Source organism: Eleutherodactylus coqui, chromosome 5 (assembly GCF_035609145.1).
Source record: "Eleutherodactylus coqui strain aEleCoq1 chromosome 5, aEleCoq1.hap1, whole genome shotgun sequence".
NCBI classification, from domain to species: Eukaryota; Metazoa; Chordata; class Amphibia; order Anura; family Eleutherodactylidae; genus Eleutherodactylus; species Eleutherodactylus coqui.
Window position 1 is genome coordinate 73,303,821 of NC_089841.1, and position 19,615 is coordinate 73,323,435.

At 45.9% G+C, this 19,615-nt stretch overlaps 1 protein-coding gene across 1 annotated transcript in view; it reads left to right on the forward strand.

Moving 5' to 3' along the window:
• The first annotated feature begins 7,204 nt into the window (after window positions 1–7,204).
• ITGA2 (integrin subunit alpha 2) overlaps window positions 7,205–19,615 on the forward strand; it is a 125,151-nt gene continuing 112,740 nt past the window's right edge. Inside the window, exon 1 of the mRNA XM_066602727.1 lies at window positions 7,205–7,357. Within this exon, the coding sequence (XP_066458824.1) occupies window positions 7,315–7,357 (43 nt within the window). The 5' untranslated portion in view covers window positions 7,205–7,314. The remainder of the gene's footprint in view (window positions 7,358–19,615) is intronic.

A 19,615-nucleotide genomic window follows, 5' to 3' on the forward strand; every position in this document is an offset into this window, starting at 1 on the left:
AGGAGATACCCAGGAATTGCTGCCAACACAAAAAACTAACATAAAGGCAGCAGCCTTGTAAGAACCTCGTATCACTCTGCCTTTAATATTTGCAAATTGGCAATATTTCTCGATCTTCTGAGCAGCCATATGATAACTAATTGAACAAATGAAACATTTTCTGTCAATTCCTAGAAAGTGTTAATTTTTAATGAGGCACTTCCATATGCATAATGTATCGCATACTCATCCTTCTGGGCCGTCCGGCAGATGTTAAGTCCTGGATCTGTGAACGCTGCTCTGCGCAGATTCCACTTCTATACACAAATCTGTTAGTAGTTTGGTTTTGCCCCAACGACAGAGAAAGGATTTTTTGACCTTTTCTGTAGTAAAGTGCGGTAAAGGTTTCGACTATATTGACTTCCTATGAGATTAACTCTACATGCGCCAGTGGCTGAGATACAGAGAATATAATCATTATTTCTATAGTAGATAAATACAGATTGACTGTAATAGATGGACATGTTATGTGAAACTATGATAGGTCAGTTCTAGTCCTTTGTCACTAGGTGGCAGTAACGCAACTGGTCTTCTCTTTTAACTTCATATTTAGGCTATATGCATACGAACGATTTAAAAATTACGCCTGAGGTTGTCAACTTGTATCACACAGCGCATGGGCACCCCGTCCATGCGCTGTATGATGTGCGAGACACTGCATGTTTGCACGCACTACGCTTGTCCAAAAATCAGACAAATACAGGACATACTGCAAAGCCAACATGAATACACCCAACCGAATTAATGGGGTCTATTTCTGTCTGATTTTGGGACTGAAAATGAGATGGAGAAATCATTCGTGTTTGTGACCTTACTTTATAAATAAATAAAATCTTGTTATTCCGCGGCGCTTTCAGGTAATTTATTTATTACCCCACCCAGCCCGCTGGGTACTTATTTTACCGACCTCGGAAGGATGGAAGGCTGAGTCAACCTTGAGCCGGCTACCTGACCCATGCGGGGATGGAACCCGCAACCTTCAGGTCATGAGCGAGAGCATTAAATGCATTAAAGTGATTGTACCAGAATTTAAAGTTATCCCCTATCCACAGTATAGGGATTAGTTGCTGATCAGTGGGGACCCCCTTTCTTGGGATCAGTCTTGAGACCCTCACTGATCAGCAAGTTATCCCCTAACCTGTGCATAGGGAATAACTTCAAATTCTGGTACAGCCCCTTTACCCGTGGCATGTATGCTGCAGATATTCTACTGTAGGTTACACACAATGAGTTTTGTGCTGTGGAGCCATCGCAGATTTTGCTGATGAAGATGTGCCAAATTTATTTAGAGTATAGTGAGCCCCGAAGATGAATGCAGCCACGCAAAATGGCTTTTTACCATCTACTGTAACAGTCTGCCACAGCCGGTCGCACTCAGGGCGGGCACCAGCATACACTCATGTATTACCGGCCTAAGAGCAGACTCATACAGACGTCTTTGCGTGTAGTGTGCGCTATTTGGTTGGACTCACGTACGTAATACGTAGAGAATAGAATCCACTGATTTCAATGGCTTCATTCCTATCTTTTGTTTTTGCGTACGTGAAAAGGATGCAGCGTGCTCTATTTTAATGCGCATTTGGAAGGACCCGCGTGAGTTTCATACGTCCGTGTGAGTCCGGCCTAAGCCTCCAAAATACAATTTACTATTAAGAGTCCCGAAAATTCGCCACTCAGGGGTTTCACGATGTAGATATTTCCTGTTTCTCCTCACTCGTCCCATGAAGTGGCCGCAGCGACAAATGTAAATTCCCATGTGTGTTACGGGAAGACTCACGGGACCGGAATGTTCTTCCGAAAGCAATGACTGTGACATTAGGAGGCCGACGTCCCCTCCTTGTGAGGGTCTACTGATCACCGAGGATGAGGTCAGGGAAAGACATGTGAGAGGACTCTGCAAACCTGCCGAGGTCGTGTAGCCGAGGGGAATATCGCACCTAACTTCAGTTACCATGAGGGCTCCTGCACACAGGCGTATGCGTTTTTGCGCACAACTCAGTGCAGCCTATTTGCGCTATGACTAAGGTTTTTTTTTTGCACACATATATTGGCATAATTTAATGTACTTTTTGCGCACGCCGGGTATGTTAATTTGTGCGCAACAGACGAACACGCGCCAATTCAAATGGCTATTTAGCCTAATAAAGTCCAGATTTGTTCGCTTTTCACTAAATTGCGCAACATATTACGCATCTATGCGCCATTTCTGCACCTCTCATAGACTTCTATGGGGACACTTGGTCGCAAATGTGCACAAAAATAATTTCTTGTGCGCACAAAAAAGAGAAGTGAGAACGAACCTAAATTTTGCGCACACAAATATGCACATAAATCTGCCTGTGTGAAGCCGCCCTTACTGTACTTTTTGTGCTCACGTGTGTTTTTGCGCACGAGCACACCCACGCCTTAACTTTAGTCTAATTAGTATCAGATATCTTCTTGTTCCCGCTGTATTGTGCAGTGCATTGCATACTCCCGTTGCGTATTGCGTGCGCATTTGTGCACCCCACATAGACTTCCATGGGCACCTTTGGTGTGCAAATGCGCATAAAAGGAAAACTTGTTGCATTTTTTTCTGCGCACACGAAATGCATGCGCAAAAATAGTAAATGTAAACTAACCCAATTAAAGGCGGCCTGAGGGAAGTTTTATCAGTAATGCACAAATGACGCAAACTGAACTAGATTTTTGAAAATGGCGCATATGCCGTGGAATATTTGACGCACATGACGAGGCCTTTTACTCCCTGTACACCAACGGACGGCTGCTAATCTTGTCTACCAAATATGGCTCATTTGTCACTTTTAAAAACTGTGAAACTACGCAGATATTGGTGTGGAAGTATAGCGGCCATGAGGAGGAGGAGAGAAAGAAGTCTCATTCATCTAGTTACTTGTCAGATTTGCGCCACATGCACTATTTTGATGATTTTGGTGGAATTACGTAATCCCCCCATTACGTCCCCGCTCTAGCTGGCCAGCGTTTATTTGCTGCTATCCCAGAAACTATCACAAGGGGGCAGATTTCTTCATTGCTTGGGTCTTAAAGCGCGTATAACATAAAAGTGAATACTAAATATTAACTAATTCATAACCAGTGTTCAATAAACTAATAACCGTAAAACATTGGGCATTTCACACACAGTGAGGTCTCGTTCACACGACTGTATACGTTTTTACACTTGGCCAATCTCCGCTAAAAATTGTGTGAGTGAGGCATTATTCACATGACCGTATATATGTTAATTTAGGCACGTAAAGCATTGGATTACAATGTATTCACTCAGACGGGCAATTTTTAGCTGTATAAAAAAATCGTGCTGGGAGTAATAGGACATTGGCAACCGAAATCGGCAACCAATTTTATATGGCACATGAAAAGATAGGTCTTGTCCTATCTTTGGCTGAGATACACTGGAGGCCCCCATGGACTTCTATGGGAGCTGAAAAAAAGGGAGGGGGAGGGAGTTTAGCTGCATCCGGTGCTGGGAAATGAAGACAGCTGCCGCTATTTAAGTTTTACTGGCCATCATACACTACTGCAGTTTGTGTATTTATGGAGCATTGTATGTGACTTCCCATTGGCTGCAGAAGTCAGGTGAGAGATCTGAAAGACTTGAGATCATAGAGAGCCTGCATTGACCGACGAGAGAGCTGCCAAAAGAGTAAGGAGTTGGCTTGGGGAGCCATGGAGGACGTGTCCTGGGTAATCTGTGCCTGTTAGAGAGGGACAGTTGCACAAGAAAGGAGCCTGTGTTTGAGAAGCGCAGATCCATAACACCGCAGAACCGAGAGAACAAGGCTGCAGGGACTACAGCTAGAGAGACTGCTACAAAGGAGTCACGTCTTACCGCAGCTCTGCGAATTAGGGAACCGCCAACAGACGTCCAAAGACGCATCACCTACATTATGGGACCGAACATGCAAAAGATATGTAAGTGAGGTAGGTCCTCAGGAAAAGGCCCGACGTGTGCACATGAGTAGTGACTAAAACACAGATCTGCCAGTTAAAATACGCAAGCCCAAGCCAACACCAGAGGTGCACATGTCCATCTGCCAGTTGCGGACAAGTTACTGAACAACACTTGCATTACTTTTGGATTGTGTGCAGACAACCACCATTTTTAAACATTGAGTGGTACTACCATGTTTTCTCCAGTTGAAGCTTGTTGCTGATCTTCATGAGTTATAACAGATTGTTAGCATACCCCACTCATGTTAGAGGTAAGCATATTCTTAGAGTCAGTGAGGTTGTCTAACGTTTCTTATAACTGCATATTGCTTATCTATTAAGAGAAGCTTCTTCTGACAACGTAAAGGGGGTTTTGAGTCAAATACTATTGATGACCTGTCATGACCCCGACTGATCAGCTCTGGGGGCGCATGCTGTCAGCGCCACAATAACAAAGGTCAGTGCTAGAGATGAGCGAGCATACTCGCTAAGGGCAATTGCTCGATCGAGCATTGCCCTTAGCGAGTACCTGCCCGCTCGGAAGAAAAGGTTCGGCTGCCGGCGGTGGGCAGGGAGCAGCGGGGGAGAGCTGGGAGGAACAGAGGGGAGATCTCTCTCTCGCTCTCTCCCCCCCATTCCCATCTGCTCATGGCCTCAACTCACCTCTCACCTGCGCCGGCACCCGAACCTTTGCTCCCGAGCGGAGAGATGCTCGCTAAGGACAATGCTCGATCGAGTAATTGCCCTTAGCGAGTATGCTCGCTCATCTCAAGTCAGTGCGGAAGCTTCCGTGACGACATTCTATGTAGTGGCCGGCGCTGGTAACTGCAGGTGCAGATCTCATGAAAATCAAAATTTGGACAACTACATGGCAGGTTGGCGCAGAGACTTCCGCTCTAAATTCACACAGGTCGGAGCGTCTCTCCCCACCAGTTTAACAACATCCGGAACTTTAATAACCTTCCAAGTTTTCTCTCGCCCCTCCCTGTCACCATACAGGTGTATATGTGGCCAAGCCTCTTCCCCCACCGCAATATACGTGTTTGCTCCAGACTCTTTTCCTCAAAAAGCAAGATTTGCGCTTCAGTTTGGGCCGCATGTACACCAGTGATATCGCTCCGAGAAACCTGATCCAATATTGCATTTGTAAATCTGCAATCTTTTCTGCGATTATATCGCTGTCCGTGCTTTTTTTAGGGAAGCGAAAAATCTCTTGTTCTTCGACCAGGTAACATTAAAATTCCACTTATATGTGAGTGGGATGCGGTTTTCTTTTCCTCCCATTGGAGATATTCGGCCAATAGTACGACAGTGCGAGTGATGAATGCTCATGTGAATTAACCCATTGAAATCAGTAGGGTTGCTTTCCTCTACGAATTCCGTTTATATCGCAATAAATCGGAACTCGCACAGGAAAATCATTTGCGTGTATACACCCTAAGGGCTCCTTCACACGGGCGTATGAGCAGTTGTGCACGCCTCAGCGCGATGGATTTGTGCCACGAACTAAGCTTTTTGCATGTGTATTGGCGTATTTTACTGTAGTTTTTCCACGCGCAATGCATGTTTTTTCACGCACAGGACACGACCATGCCCCAATTTAGTTCCAGATGTGTTCTTTTTCCCGCTGACTTGCGCATCTCCTTGTGTATTGTGTGCTTATTTGCGAACCCCCCCATGAACGGCAAGTGCGCACAAAAGTAAAGCATACTGCATTCTTTTTCACGTGTGCGCAAAGGAAGGAAATGAGAACTAACCCATTGAAACCAATGGGTTCTATTTTCTGCATATTGTATATTTAAGCACGCAAAAACATGGGCAAATACGCTGATGTGAAGGAGCCCTTGGGCTAATTTCACACAAACAAGTGTGATATCGGGCCGTGAAACTTGGCCCGATATCGCGCTCGCCAACGTGCGATTCCCCCAGGGCTTAGGATCGCAGAGTGTAACCCATTGTTTTCAATCGGAAACCTTTGGGTGCGCCTCGCACGCCGTTTGATGCTTTGCCAGCAACATTAAAAAAAAAACAATGGACGATGCGTTCCTAGAAAGAGCGCCCAAAGATAGGACATGACGCAATTTTTTCCTGCGCCACGATGCGGTAAAAAAGATTGCTTATGTGTATGACCCCATTCAAAATAATGGAGTTCATATTTGTGCGTCTCACAACGCACAAATCTTGCACGATTTTCACGGTGTTGTGCAGCGGCTTTTCGTGGCCCTTGGTGGCAGCGCTGCTGTCTGGCATGGTCATGTGACTGAGTCATGGGCGGAGCTTGCCTGTGGCGTTTTCTCTCGTCCTTCTTCCTGTAGTGCTAATTAATCCTTCATTTTGACTCAGTGGCCGTTAGTGTTGCAGCAGTCCTGGTGGGTTCCCGCTGCGCCCTGGCGTGCCAAGGCAGCCTGGTTGGTAATCGCTGCGCTGGCGACTGGCATACATTATATCAGGAACCTCCAGCAGCTCCTGGCTGGTGCAGGTCTCCAATTGGCGCTCAGCGGTACCGCCAAATGAGAATTGGCCTGCCCCTCTTAATACATTTGTCTCTCCGAGACACAGTTTACTTAGGGCTTATTCACACAGATACATTTGCGCAGTGTATTACATGTGCAAAGTATGCAGTGAATAGAACCCATCGATGTCAATGGGCTTGTTTACGTGAAAGTAGTTTGCGCCCGCATTTCGTTCACACAAAAAAAATACGCAGCATGTTAATTAAACTTCATTGCCCATTGACGACAATGGGAGCATGCTTGCATGTGCAAATACACAAGGCATGCGCGCCAAAAAATACACACGCGCAATTCCCATTGTACAAATACCCAGTAATTACGCTGCCTGTGTGTATATGGCCTCAGACCAGCGTATAAATAAATAAGCGCCATTGTGATACGACTGGACACTACAATGCGCCTGGAGAGGTAAGGAAGGAAAGGAAACCTAACAGGATACCAGAAGACGTCTGGAAGAAAGCGAGAGCTGAACCTGAACATATCATTGTCTTGTAGGAGCAGGAAGCGCAGAATAACGTGTAATGTGACCGTCGTGCGCACAATATTCACTATGCCGGCCGGCCTGGCACGACTCATGATAGTACCATTTCTGAGTGGGTACACACCGACTCCTGTGCCAACCTGACTGCAGGAGCGCTGCTGTGGAGGCTGACTGCTGACTTGGTGGATCCATTGTGAAATCTCTAGCTCCACCCCAGCCACTCATTGCTGCCTTTTGCCTATAAGACCTCCAGCTCCTTAGGAAGGCGGACGAGTAACTTGGCCGCTGCCACCAGGAGAAGTGCTGGAACAGGTTCGGCTCTGCTTTACCATGGACAGAAGAAATTACATTTCTTTGCTGCTGATCATCCAAGGTAAGGAATGTCCTTCGTCGGCTGCTGAAGTCTATGGAGAGCTCATGTGCTGGAAGTTTACAATGTCCCTACAAGTTGGATACAGTTGCAGATGTAGCAGGTGTAGGTTTGCCACATGTAGCAGAGTTGAGTTAGTCACTTGGCACAGTTGGTTTATTTTATTGGCAGTATTTTCAGGGATTTACATAGGACTGCAGGTAAAACTAGTAAATTATTACAGAGCGATTCTGTTACCACTAACGAAGCCGCCATCAGGGCTACTTTAGATGGGCGTGTTTGTGCGCGCAAAATCTGCACACGGAAAACACAGAGATTTCATTGAGTTCGTTCTCATAAGCACGTTTTGTGCGCGCAGATTGAGGCGTAAAAAATATAGGACCTGCTCTATTTTTCTGCACTTTGCGCAGCGAAACTGTCATAGAAATGTATGGAAGGAGCGAAATTACGCAAGAAGCGTGTGACAGCTGGACGTTATTTAGGCTTTAATAGCCAATCAATTTCATGGAAAGGGAGTGTTACACGCATGTGAACAGGCCCTGCGTGCGCAAAAAGTACAGTAATAAGCGCTGGCATGCGCAAAACCCTGATTACCTGGCTGTTCGGACATCACTCATGCACAATCATGCTGCGCTGCGCCGAGCGTATTTGGACTAAAGCTCATCTTACGCAATGTTGCACGCATCTCCTTATGTATTGCACGCGCATTTGCACATCTCCCATTGACTTCTATGGGGACCTTCGGTGCGCAAATATGCAGAAATATAGAAAATGTTCTATTTTTTCGTGCAATTGAAATGCGCGCACAAAATACGGAAATATGAACAAAGCCATTGAAATCAAGGCGTTCTATTCTCTGTATATTATGTGTGCAAATCTTGCACGCCATATGTCTGTGTGAGTCTGCCCTTAATGTTGTAAGCGGATTGCGCACTGCCTCATGTTAAGGATCGCCAATAAGGACCTCACATAAGAATACCGTACAATTACGTATTTTGAGTGTGATAGCGCCAACATACTCCGTAGCGCTGTTCAAGGACTGCCCTGGCTTCCATCATTGTGTTTGTATTGTAGACTGCTCGTAGTGTTCTTGTCTTTATTGTATCTGTACCCAAGTGTGGATGTAGCAGAGCTGAATTTGTATTGAAATGCGAGAGATGTGAAATGTGCCACACTCGGCTCTGCTACATCTGTGCAGTAATGTTAGCAGGTCGTTGCTGATGGGAGTGACTATAATGTGCGGGCCGGACAGTAGACAGAACATTCTTATCATTGGGTCGGTGTGATGGGAGGTCAGCAGGGGCTTTGATGTTCAATTTGTCCTTAGACTATTATCTAGAAGACTTCTGATATTAGTCCCTGTCTTCATTCTTAAACCATCTGGCGTCCATCAAAGCAGTGGAGCGTCTGATGACCTCTTGTAAGAGTGAAAGTTATATGGAAGCTGTTTCTTCCAAAGTAACAATGAATGTCATTCACAGATGCTGATGGCACGTCGCCACCTAGTGGCCAGCTAACAATAAAAAAATACTTAGTGTTCCCTAAATTAGCATGAAATTACCATATATCACATTTCTGCACTAGCAGCCGAATCTGGTGTGTAGAGGTGTTTGCCCACAAGCAGAGGCGTAAATTGAAGCTCCTGGGTCCCAATGCGAAATCTGTAACAGTGCCCCTCACTATAGTGCTTTATTCATAGGACTAGGCTCCCTGTATGGAGAAGAGAGGCCTAATGGGCCCCCTAAGGCTCATGGGCCCTGGTGCAATCGCATCCCCTGCATCCTCTATAGTTAGGCCCCTGCCCACAACTCATTAGGCTGTGAAAGTGGAGTGAAACACAGGCGCGGTTTACTGTTTGGCACGGTCACATCTCTGTACTACATGGACCCGGCAGAGAAATATACTTGGACTTCTAGGACTTTGTTTAAGGGCAGTCTCACACCTGCATTGGGGATTCCGCTTTCGTGCTCCGCTCAGGAAGCAGAAAAAGGGAATTCCCCGCGCCCGAATGTCTTCGTCTCAGAACAGAACCAAAAAGCCCTGAACAGACCCCATTGATTCTATTGGGGCCCATTCTGTTTCTGCTCGGCTACCCAACTTTTGTATAGAAGAAAAAGCTGCGCAAGATTTGTTCGTTGCTATCCTCAATGCAGGTGAGCATTGCTGTCACTTCAGTCTCTACCGGGCAACAGCGCCATACATTGTATAGTGGCTGTGCCTGGCATTGCAGTTCAGTCCCATTCAGAGTGCATTAGATGTCAGTCAATCAGTGGATGATGTAGGAGGAATTTCCTAGTAAAGTGATGTGTGACAGTCTACTTTTGCAGGAAGAGATGTCATGTCTATGTGGCGCTGCTTATCTTCTATTTGAATCTCAAGAACCTAAGAAAGTGAGTTGTAACAGCAGCCATACTGGTGGTCATGTGTAGCTAATGAATATCTGAATGGAACGTTCTCAGTTTGCCACACTGTACATTTGTTGGTGGGCATTAGATTTTAGGGAGAGAGCTCTTTGGCGCGCACGGGGTCTGACAGCTGTGCGGACGTCAAAGCGAGGGACAATCTTGTTTTATTGTCCCCCTAGAAGCCCATTTGATCACAGTTTCCCATTCAAAAGCAGCTAAAATCAACACAGCTGGTGACCCCACTGCATGGGAGTACGGGGGGTGTCCGAGTCTATGATCCAGAAGTTCACGTCCCTGGAATCCGACTCGTAGTCTCTTATACAGAAGGGATTTCTCCACTATAAGGATTTTCCTATGATGACAATATTTGCAAGTGTAAAATATACGTGCGCAATGCGCCAAGAAAACAACCACTAATGTCAAAGGGTTCGTTCCCAGGAATGATAGGACCTGCTCTATCTTTCTGCATATTGCACAGCCAAACCCCTATAGAAGTCTATGGGAGGTGCGCCAATATGCATGCAAATGTGAAATACGCTGTGCAATTCTGTGAAAAACAGAACACATCTGGACCTCAATAGCCCTTTAAATCAGGATGGGTTGTGTGAACAGGCCCTGCGTGCACAAAATGTACAGTACTTAGTGCTAATAGGTGCGCAAATCAATCTCATTCACTGCGCAATTACGTTGCACTGAGGCATACGGTTGTCTGAATGAGCCCTCAGTTATAGTACATCACTACATTGTGTCTCCACTTACAGACTGGTAGGGGTCCAACTGTTGCTAGAAGGAAGGTGCTGCTCTCCATTTGTCCCGGTGCGGAGGGCTGGAACGTTGTTCTAGGGAATCGGCCATGTTTGTTGGACAACAAATATATGTAATACATATGTCCGTCTCTTAATAATATCTGTATAAACGCCAGAAGAGATAAGCAGCACTACATAGACACTGCTTATCTCTTCCTGCAGGAATAGTCGGTCGCAGATGACTTTTGTGGGAGGTTCCATATCCTGTGCCAACCACTGATTGACATGCACCAATGGGTATTATTGTATCTTGATGCCAGCAGGAAGTTCTGGTGGAGACAAGAGTAACTGCCCGGTGACGCCCCCTGCACCACATTGGCTGGAAAATATGGGTTGGCTGCAGGTCATGCAAGGCCAACCCATCTTTTGGCTTCCAGGTTGTTAACTGTGCTCCCCGGCCCACTGCTCCCATCTCCTGTGCTTTTGTCCCCGGCGCTGCGCTCCCCACATCTGCTGTAGGCTCCCCGGCCCTGTGCTCCCAGGTGGTGTGGGCAACTTACCGCTGCTGTGCTCCCCGCTCGTGCTGTATTGTTCCCGGCACAGTGCTCCCCGCTTCTGCAGTTTACTCACCTGAAGTTCGCCACTGCAGCTCCTCATCTCCGCTGCCAGGCAACTTGAAAACTGCCGTCCCGGGTCCTCTCCCCGGTTCAAGCCACTGCAGGGTGTTCGACAGCCCTTGCCGCTACTGAATCTCATCCCTGCTGACACTCTCCCCTTGGCAGCAGATCCACGGCAATACTAGATGTCTTGTTGCTTAGTGTGCATTTACTGTTGCCTGCCGTGGAGGGTTAGGGTCAGTGTACAGTAGGAGTCTGGCTTTGTTAGTGAGAGGCCTGTGACGTCACAGGCCTTTCACTTGCAAAGCTAGACTCCTACTGTACACTGATGAAGGGCAATAACCCTGAAACAGCTGTATGTACATGGAGTCTGGCTTTGCTTTTAATTCCCGATCATTGTAACAAAGCTTGTATAAAAAGTCTGACTTTGGCTTGAAGGAATGCTGCCTTTCAATAGGTGGCACTGTGAAGGATTTATTCCATCTCCCTTCTTTGCATATTACCCAGAGGAGCGTGCGTGGCCATTTGAGTCTCCTTACTTAGTTTATAGTATAGTTGCTCTCCCTAAGGAGAAAATATAGCGTTTCTGACCCCTGTTTCTGTGGTAAGTAAGTCCTGTTCTGTGTGCCCTGTATTCAGTACATCATCTCTGAGTCCTGTCAGGGATAGTCAGCCCCGAGGTTCCAGCGTGGGGCCGTTCTTATCAGGACGCCAACCCTGCTTTTAGGAAGGGGTCTTCCCATCTTCCTGATTAGCTAAAGGCAAGATTACCTATCTAAGATTACCTTGCAACTGGGGTCAGCTGACAGCCACACCAGGTCTGCTCCAAAAGCCAGGCTCATTGGTTAGCACAGTGGGTCCACTTTCACTATCCGTAACAATAATACACATCTCAGCTACTGCAGGACATCATTATACACAAAACAGCTGCTGCAGAACATCACAATACACATCTCAGATGCTGCACGCTTGCTTTATAAAATGCTATTTTGGCATGCAGTACATGTGACACGCTCTCTTTTTCAGTGGTCACTGCTGAGCAACTCTAGAAAAAAAGTGGAGATGACTTCAGTCCATAGGTTTAGCATATGGGGCTCCTGGGAGCTGATTCATTCCCTTTAAGCTGGCCATAAACATTAGATGTACAGGTGTATGGGCCAAATCTGATGATTTCGTTCTTGAGAAGATAAGCCATTTGAAGCGTTTATGTGTGTGGGGGCAGGGAGAGACAGCCGCCCACAGGTACCTTTTTGTACATGGCCAACCTCGCTCTTCAGAGGAGGTTCTGCAGTGAGTACTATAAGAGATCCTGTATACCCTACTATACATTATAAAGAATATTAGAAGTTCCGTCAAAAGTTTGTAATCTGCGCTTAGCCTGCGCTATTTATTATACTGGTGTCTTCCTATGCGGCAGAGGGACGTTTGTGTCCCCCCAGGTACTTCTGCTACCTCTGTTCTATGTTCGTGTTTTGCAGATCTAATCTCAGCTCAGATAAATTTCTGACTTTCAGGAGTTTTGGTACCTTTACTGAAGAAATGACTCATGAGATAATTTCAGGGAGAAGTTCTTTAAATTCAAGACAAGAATGTGCATGTTTCTGGAGAACCGAGGCTCTGCTAATATTTGTGGTATACTGTGCACTGCGCGTCTAAGTGGGTCTCTTATGGAGAAGTATGGACAATTAGTAATCATTCAGCTGCGTCCAACTGACCTCATCAATTTAGTTCTACTGGGAAGGACTGGGCTTGTGCTTCCCGATCACCAAAAATGGAAACCTTAGGAAGGTGTGGTGATATGTTGTCGTCAAGACGCCAACGTTTTTTTCACTGATTCTAGCAATGGCTCGAATTTCTAAAAACACATCGCTATTGTTTTTAAGCGACCCTGATGTACACTGTGCATAACAAGGATTGGTAGTCTAGGACTCTACGTGCTGCTCTGACTGGTCACCACTGTTCATGTGGACAACATCGGCCAATCAAGGCAGGTGTAGTGTCTTAGACTACCGATGCATAATAATACACAGCGTGCAGCAGGTCGTCAGAGAAGTGGTGTGGCCATCTTTGTCTTACCAGGCCCAAAGGTTCGCTAGAATCATATGGACAGTTACTTCTAATAAATGGGTTCATAACTGAGAACCAAACATGGACTGTACGTTACCAGAGCAGCAAAGTTGAAATGCTTGGGGTCGCGGGTGAAGAGATCAAACCTCACGTCTTTGATCAGTCTGCCTACGTTATTTACTTCCCTTTGCTTAGAAAGCTGCAATATATTCTACAGGACTATACAGAAATTTTCATCCATTGGGGATGTCACAATCTAGTACAGACATAGCAAAGTTTAACTTGACTGCGATAACTTTCTGTAACAAGCTATTTTTTTTGTTTTGTTTTGTACTTCCCGTGCCGTCGCTTAGCGATGAGTCGGCTGCCCGCAGCCCATACGCAATGTTGACATCATTGGAGGCCGTCTGTGTGGATTTTGCAGGTAAATTGGGCATGCTGTGATTTTTCTTCAGCTCGCAGGAAACGCAGGTTGTATCCACGAGTATGAAGGAAAAAATCAAACAGGCATGCCTTTCAATGCCCGTGTTTCACCGCGGATCGTCTGCGCGGAGAAGGATCATGGAATCTGCAATACAAATCCGGTTGTGTGAGCCTGGCCTTAACTAGAGAAACATTGAAAAAAGATACAAATTCTGCGCAGATGTCATCTTTGGTTGAATTTCAACCCAAGCATTGTAAAGGTGATGGGTCGGACCACCAGAGGACTATAGACACTGCTGCAGCGCCATGATGTAAGTGAGGCCAGCTCGGCTCAGTATGCACCTCTGCGTTATACGCAGGCCTGCGATAGGGGGACAGTTATTAAAACTGTTCGTTTAATGGGCAGTAGTATGTAAATAGGGCCGGGTTCACCGTAAAAATCGCATTGGTTTACTGGTGTGTGCAACTGCATATCCCTGTGTATTGTCCCATTTTTGCTTGTGTATGCGTGCGCATTTACAGCATATTTTACGCATGCTGTCCTGCATTACCTTCCTGGTCTCTTCTTTTCTTAAACTTCTCTCTCCGGTCTCTTACCAACATGCATAAAAACCGCTGCACATACACAATGTAATTGCGCATGCTCTTACACGCTTAATACACAGTAAAATAGAACATGCTGCTTTCTTTTTTATGTGCGTAACAAACGCAATCAATATACAGAAGTGTGAGTGGAACAATTAAAATTAATGTACTTTCATTGGTTCTATTGACTGTGTATTATGTGTGCGTACATTGTGCGTGTAATACGCAATGCAAACACACTTGTGTGAGCCCGGCCGAATGCTGATGATGTGCGACCGCAGTGACTTCAGGACTGAGAGAAAACGGAAATGAGTTGAGGATAGACCTGTGATGAAGTAGTCTTGTGATTTTAGATGTTTACGGTAGAAGAGATGCGACCCCCTATGGATGGAAAGGTCTTGGCTATGTGTGACGAAGTTGATTATCGCCAACGGCCATTGAAGCTAGCAGGTAAATTACTGCGACCTGGACTGAGTCATGGATAAAGTAACAAACAAATTTAATTTTGATTAGTCGGTTATGCCGTGTGATGGTACCAGTATAACGCTCTAATCAAACAGCAAATGTCTCTCTGTTCAGCACCCTGCAGCCACACATTCCTGCGTAATCATTTCCCCTCCAGTGGAGTGTAGACCCTCACTTCCGTTAATGTTTTGCAAAAATGTGTGCCTCCTCCGCCTTATCACCGCCGCGCCATATTACAATTACCCTGGATTTTACACATACAGAAATGGCATAGGACGGTCATCTATGTTGTTTCTATAAGTCTATAACTGATGACCACAGACAGCCGGATCAGAGGTGGCCAAGCTCAATTCTTGAGATAGGTGTGTGTCATAGACTGGTAGAGTTGGAAGGGACCTCCAGGATCATCGGGTCCAACCCCCTGCTCAATGCTGTCCTATAGGTAGGACCTGCATCTATCAGACATTTATGGTGGGTCCTACCATAAAAGTCTGAAATGGGAATACCCCTTTAAAGAGTATTCCCATCCCTGTTTAAAAATTCTCCGACCTACCATATTATTGTCCATAGAGGGCAGTATTCTGGCAACAGGTGAGGTAATAAAGGTATTCTGCTTTCTTTTCTGGAACAATGGTCGAAAAGTGCTCAGACAGTGACAACCATTCTTCTGAATGAGAAAGATGCTCGGAGAAGTTGTCACTTCCCTTCCCCCACTCTAAAGCTCGTCCAACCTGAGGCATTATGGGACTGATAATATATATATTTTTTAGTGTTACATTTACACCATAAGTCCTGGGATTGCTCTTCAAGTAGTAAAACTATGTATGGTATGGATTTGTTTTTCCGTAAGAGGATGAGTGCTTGTTATCCAGCATAGCTGAGCAAGTAGCAACACAGCCGAACCCTGGTGGATACCTGCCTGCAAGGAAAGGAGGATACATATATTATGTACACAGCCAGCCACTCATTAGCTCGCCGTAGTGCCGAGTAGATGTCCATGCTTGTCTGCCTCGTCTCCCGGGAAATGATTACGCAGGAATGTGTGGCTGCAGGGTGCGGGGTTAAATGGGGAAATTTTGACAAACCGTTCCACTTTGCTGCTGTGTCATATTTTTGGTTGGGCGCTGTAAGCCGCCTGCCATGCTGTTTTGTGTCTCGTAATCCTCCCTTTATTCTCCTAAATGTCTGTTTATAAAAGGAGCCATTCAGTCTGAGGGCCATCACTACTATGTAGCTGCCCGGATACATGACCCCTGTGTGCAAACAGGATCCATTCACAGTGCTGTAGAGAAGTTCTCGAGGATGCGACTGTATCATAGTGAGGACTCAGACTTACAAATTCTCTGGAGCAGCAAAAAAGTAGCAAATTCTGTTGCATAATATTTTGCTCAAAATTTTGCGAGTTTTTGCACTTTTATGCAAGTACGCTACTTTGCCAATAAGTGAGTGTGGCTTAACGGGAGGGGTGTGAACTTCTACAGTTCCACATATTTACCATCAAAGTGAAGTGAATCTCCACCAGCTCTGGTCTGCTATAAGACATGCCTCACTGAACCAATTCTATCACAACAGTTACCATTTTCGAGCGATGTGTTGCGAGGCATGCAGACTTTCCTTAGCACTAAGTTGCAGTTGCATACTGCCAGACCTTCACAAGGGCAGTCGACAAACTTTTTACACTGTTACAGTTCAGATCGTGATTCAGGCTTAGCATAGCCTGACTTCTTCCGTCTCCTGCTCTCTGGTGCTTCTACTGAGAGCAGGAGATGGGGCGGAGTTAGGTTGTGCTTTGAACCTACAGCATTGTCATAAAGAATGTTTGTCCTCAGCCGGACCGAGTTTGGGGGATAGGGAAAGCTGTGGACTGCAAGTGGCTCAGAGTCGCACTATTACTTTGAGGGGCATTAATACTTTGAGGGGGCCAGAGTTTACTATTAGTTTGAGGGGGCACATAGGGGCATTCATACTTTGAGATACCATAAAGGGGCATTATTAGTTTGGAAGGACACAGAGTGGCACGATTTGAGAGATACAGAGCGATACTATTACTTTGGCGGAACATAGAGGAGCATTATTAATTTGAGGGGGCAGAGAGTTGCACTATAGCAAGGATGTGCATTATTATCTTGAGAGGCACAAAGTAGCACTATTACTTTATGGGGAACAGAGGGGTGGAGTTAGGCATATGGCTTAAAGGGGTTTACTATTGATGACCTTTCTTCAGGATAGGTCATTAATAGAGATGAGCGAACGTACTCGGTAAGGGCGATTTCGCAATCGAGCACCGCGATTTTCGAGTACTTCACTACTTGCGTGAAAAGTACTCGGGTGCGCTGTGGGGCGTGGCATGGTGGATCGGGGGGTAGCAGCGGGGAACAGGGGGGAGCACTCTCTCTCTCCCTCTCCCCCCCACTCCCCACTGCAACCCCCCGCTCACCCACAGCGCCCCCGAGTACTTTTCACCTGAGTAGTGAAGTACTCGAAAATCGCGGTGCTCGATTGCGAAATCGCCCTTACCGAGTACGTTCGCTCATCTCTAGTCATTAATAGTTGATCAGCTTGGGTCGATTGCTCGAGACCCTGGCCAATCAACTGATTGTGCGCCCGCTGACAGTGCCGCAATTACATAGAGGTCAAGGAGGAAGTCTCTGTTCCGACCTCTGTGTAGTGGCCAGCGCTTGTAACTGCAAGTGCAGTTCTCATTGAAATCAACATGAGCTGTGCCTGCAGTTACAAGCACCGGCCTCTACACTGAGGTCGGAGCAGAGACTTCCACTGCTTCCGCTCCGATGCCTGTGTAATTGCGGCACTGTCAGCTGGCGCACAATTAGCTGATCATAAGTCATCAATAGTATTCTCCCCGGAAAACCCCTTTAATGAAAAATGTGATATAGTACGATTAGAGATGAGCGAGCATACTCGCTAAGGACAATTACTCGATTGAGCATTGTCCTTAGCGAGTATCTCCCCGCTCGGAAAAAAAGGTTCAGCTTCTGGCGCGGGTGAGAGGTTAGTTGCGGAGTGAGCGGAAGGGGGGGGGGGGGGGGGAGAGGGAGAGAGAGATCTCCCCTCTGTTCCTCCCCGCTCTCCCCCGCCGCTCCCCGCCCGCCGCCGAATCTTTTCTTCCGAGCGGTCAGGTACTCGCTAAGGGCAATGCTCGATCGAGTAATTGCCCTTAGCGAGTATGCTCGCTCATCTCTAATTACGATGCAGGAGTTGGTAGGTTCTGCATAAGAAGTGCTAAATTTATTACCAGGTATGTACATCTTACTCCAGTGCAGTTAATATCTAGACAAATGTAAGAAACACCTACATTGATAAATCACAGCCCCATTTTACAGTATTCACTACTAGGAAAGAATGGCATACTGTAAGTCGAGCATGGATATCAGTTATGCATTCTGTCCACGATGAAAAATACAAGTGGTGTAATGCACTAATATAGTTTGCTCCTTGAAAACACTGTATTTTATCAGTTCTCTATTATTCAGTTAGTCAGCGACACAATGCACCACATTCCACAGTCCTGTGAATTGGGTGATAAACGTCAGTAAATGGAATTCCCCTTTTGTTACAGCTCACTCAGAATGAGTTCAAGGCCAATATTTCATTTCCTTGCAAGTTCTAAGTTGTACAAAACAGAAGAAGGGACTCACCTTAATGTGCTAATATGGCCACATAAAGTAATAGCAGAGATGCACCAAAAATTGCACCAGAATCAAAGCATGCGCCTTAATCTGCGACAAAATTTGGTGCGGTGAAACTGAGCATGCTTACTGGACGTTAATTGATTGACTGATACAAGAGCATAGAAAGGTCAATTTTGCTGAATAGTAAATGTGAGTGGGGACTGTGAGAAAGGCCAGTTTGTGCAGGACAGAGGCTTAAGGAGCTGCCTACAGTGCTGCCTGCAACAGAGAGGAGCAAGATTGACTAGTGCTAACAGAAAGACAGGAAGAGAAGTGCTCCCAACCCCGGACAATGCAACAGAATCACTTGGGTCCGTGTAAACAGTGACTCCTGTACATCAAACCGTAAGTGGGGCCAGCCTCAGCTGAGTCTATAGGTATGCACACCAATAGGGACAGGCATAGTTAGCCAGCAGGCCTGTTGTACCAAGCACTCCTGCCACCATGAGAGCGACTGAATTGTGAGAGACAAGGCAATTGGCGCACTTGAGGGAGAGTTGAAAGCTGCTTATTTTCAAAGGGAAAAGGGAAAACAATAGTATAGCGTTTCACCCAGAGAGACTGTGTTATGTTTTTAACTCTGCAAATAAGGAGGATGGAACAATACCTCTGCAGCACTACCTATTGAAAGGGAGCACATTCCTTTAAATCAATGTCAGACCTTTTAAGCAAATATTTAAAACAATGAATGGGAATTGAAAACCAAGCCAAAATCCATAAACAGACAGCTGTTTCGGGGTGTTTGACCCTCATTAGTGTGCAGTAGGATCCTGGCTTGGCTAGTGAGAGCTTGGGATGTGGGAGGGGTAACATCTCTCCTTAAGGAGAGCACCTAGAAGGTGTGTGAAGACACCTAGGAGGTGAGTGAGGAGACTTATAAGGACATGTTTGCTCTTCTGGGAAATATTTCCCAGAGGAGATGCATGGCCTTAAAAGTCTCCTCCCTCACCTCCTAGGTGTCTCCACACACCTTTAGCTTTGCATTCCTGTTAAACTGAATGTAAGTATTGCTTAGAAGGTATTACTGTTATAGCTGATAGTACATTGTGTTTAGATGGTCACAGGTTAAAGTTCAGATGCTCACTAATTACTCCATTGTTATTTCTGTGTTCTTAAATAAATATTGCATAGTTTGATTCCTCCATCTGCTGCATCCTATCCCGAATCGTGCATTGCCATACTTTAGCCCACGACAGGATTAATAGAGAACACAGAAATCTATAGTATTCTTTCATATGCTTCAACTGTGTGACATTGCATAACG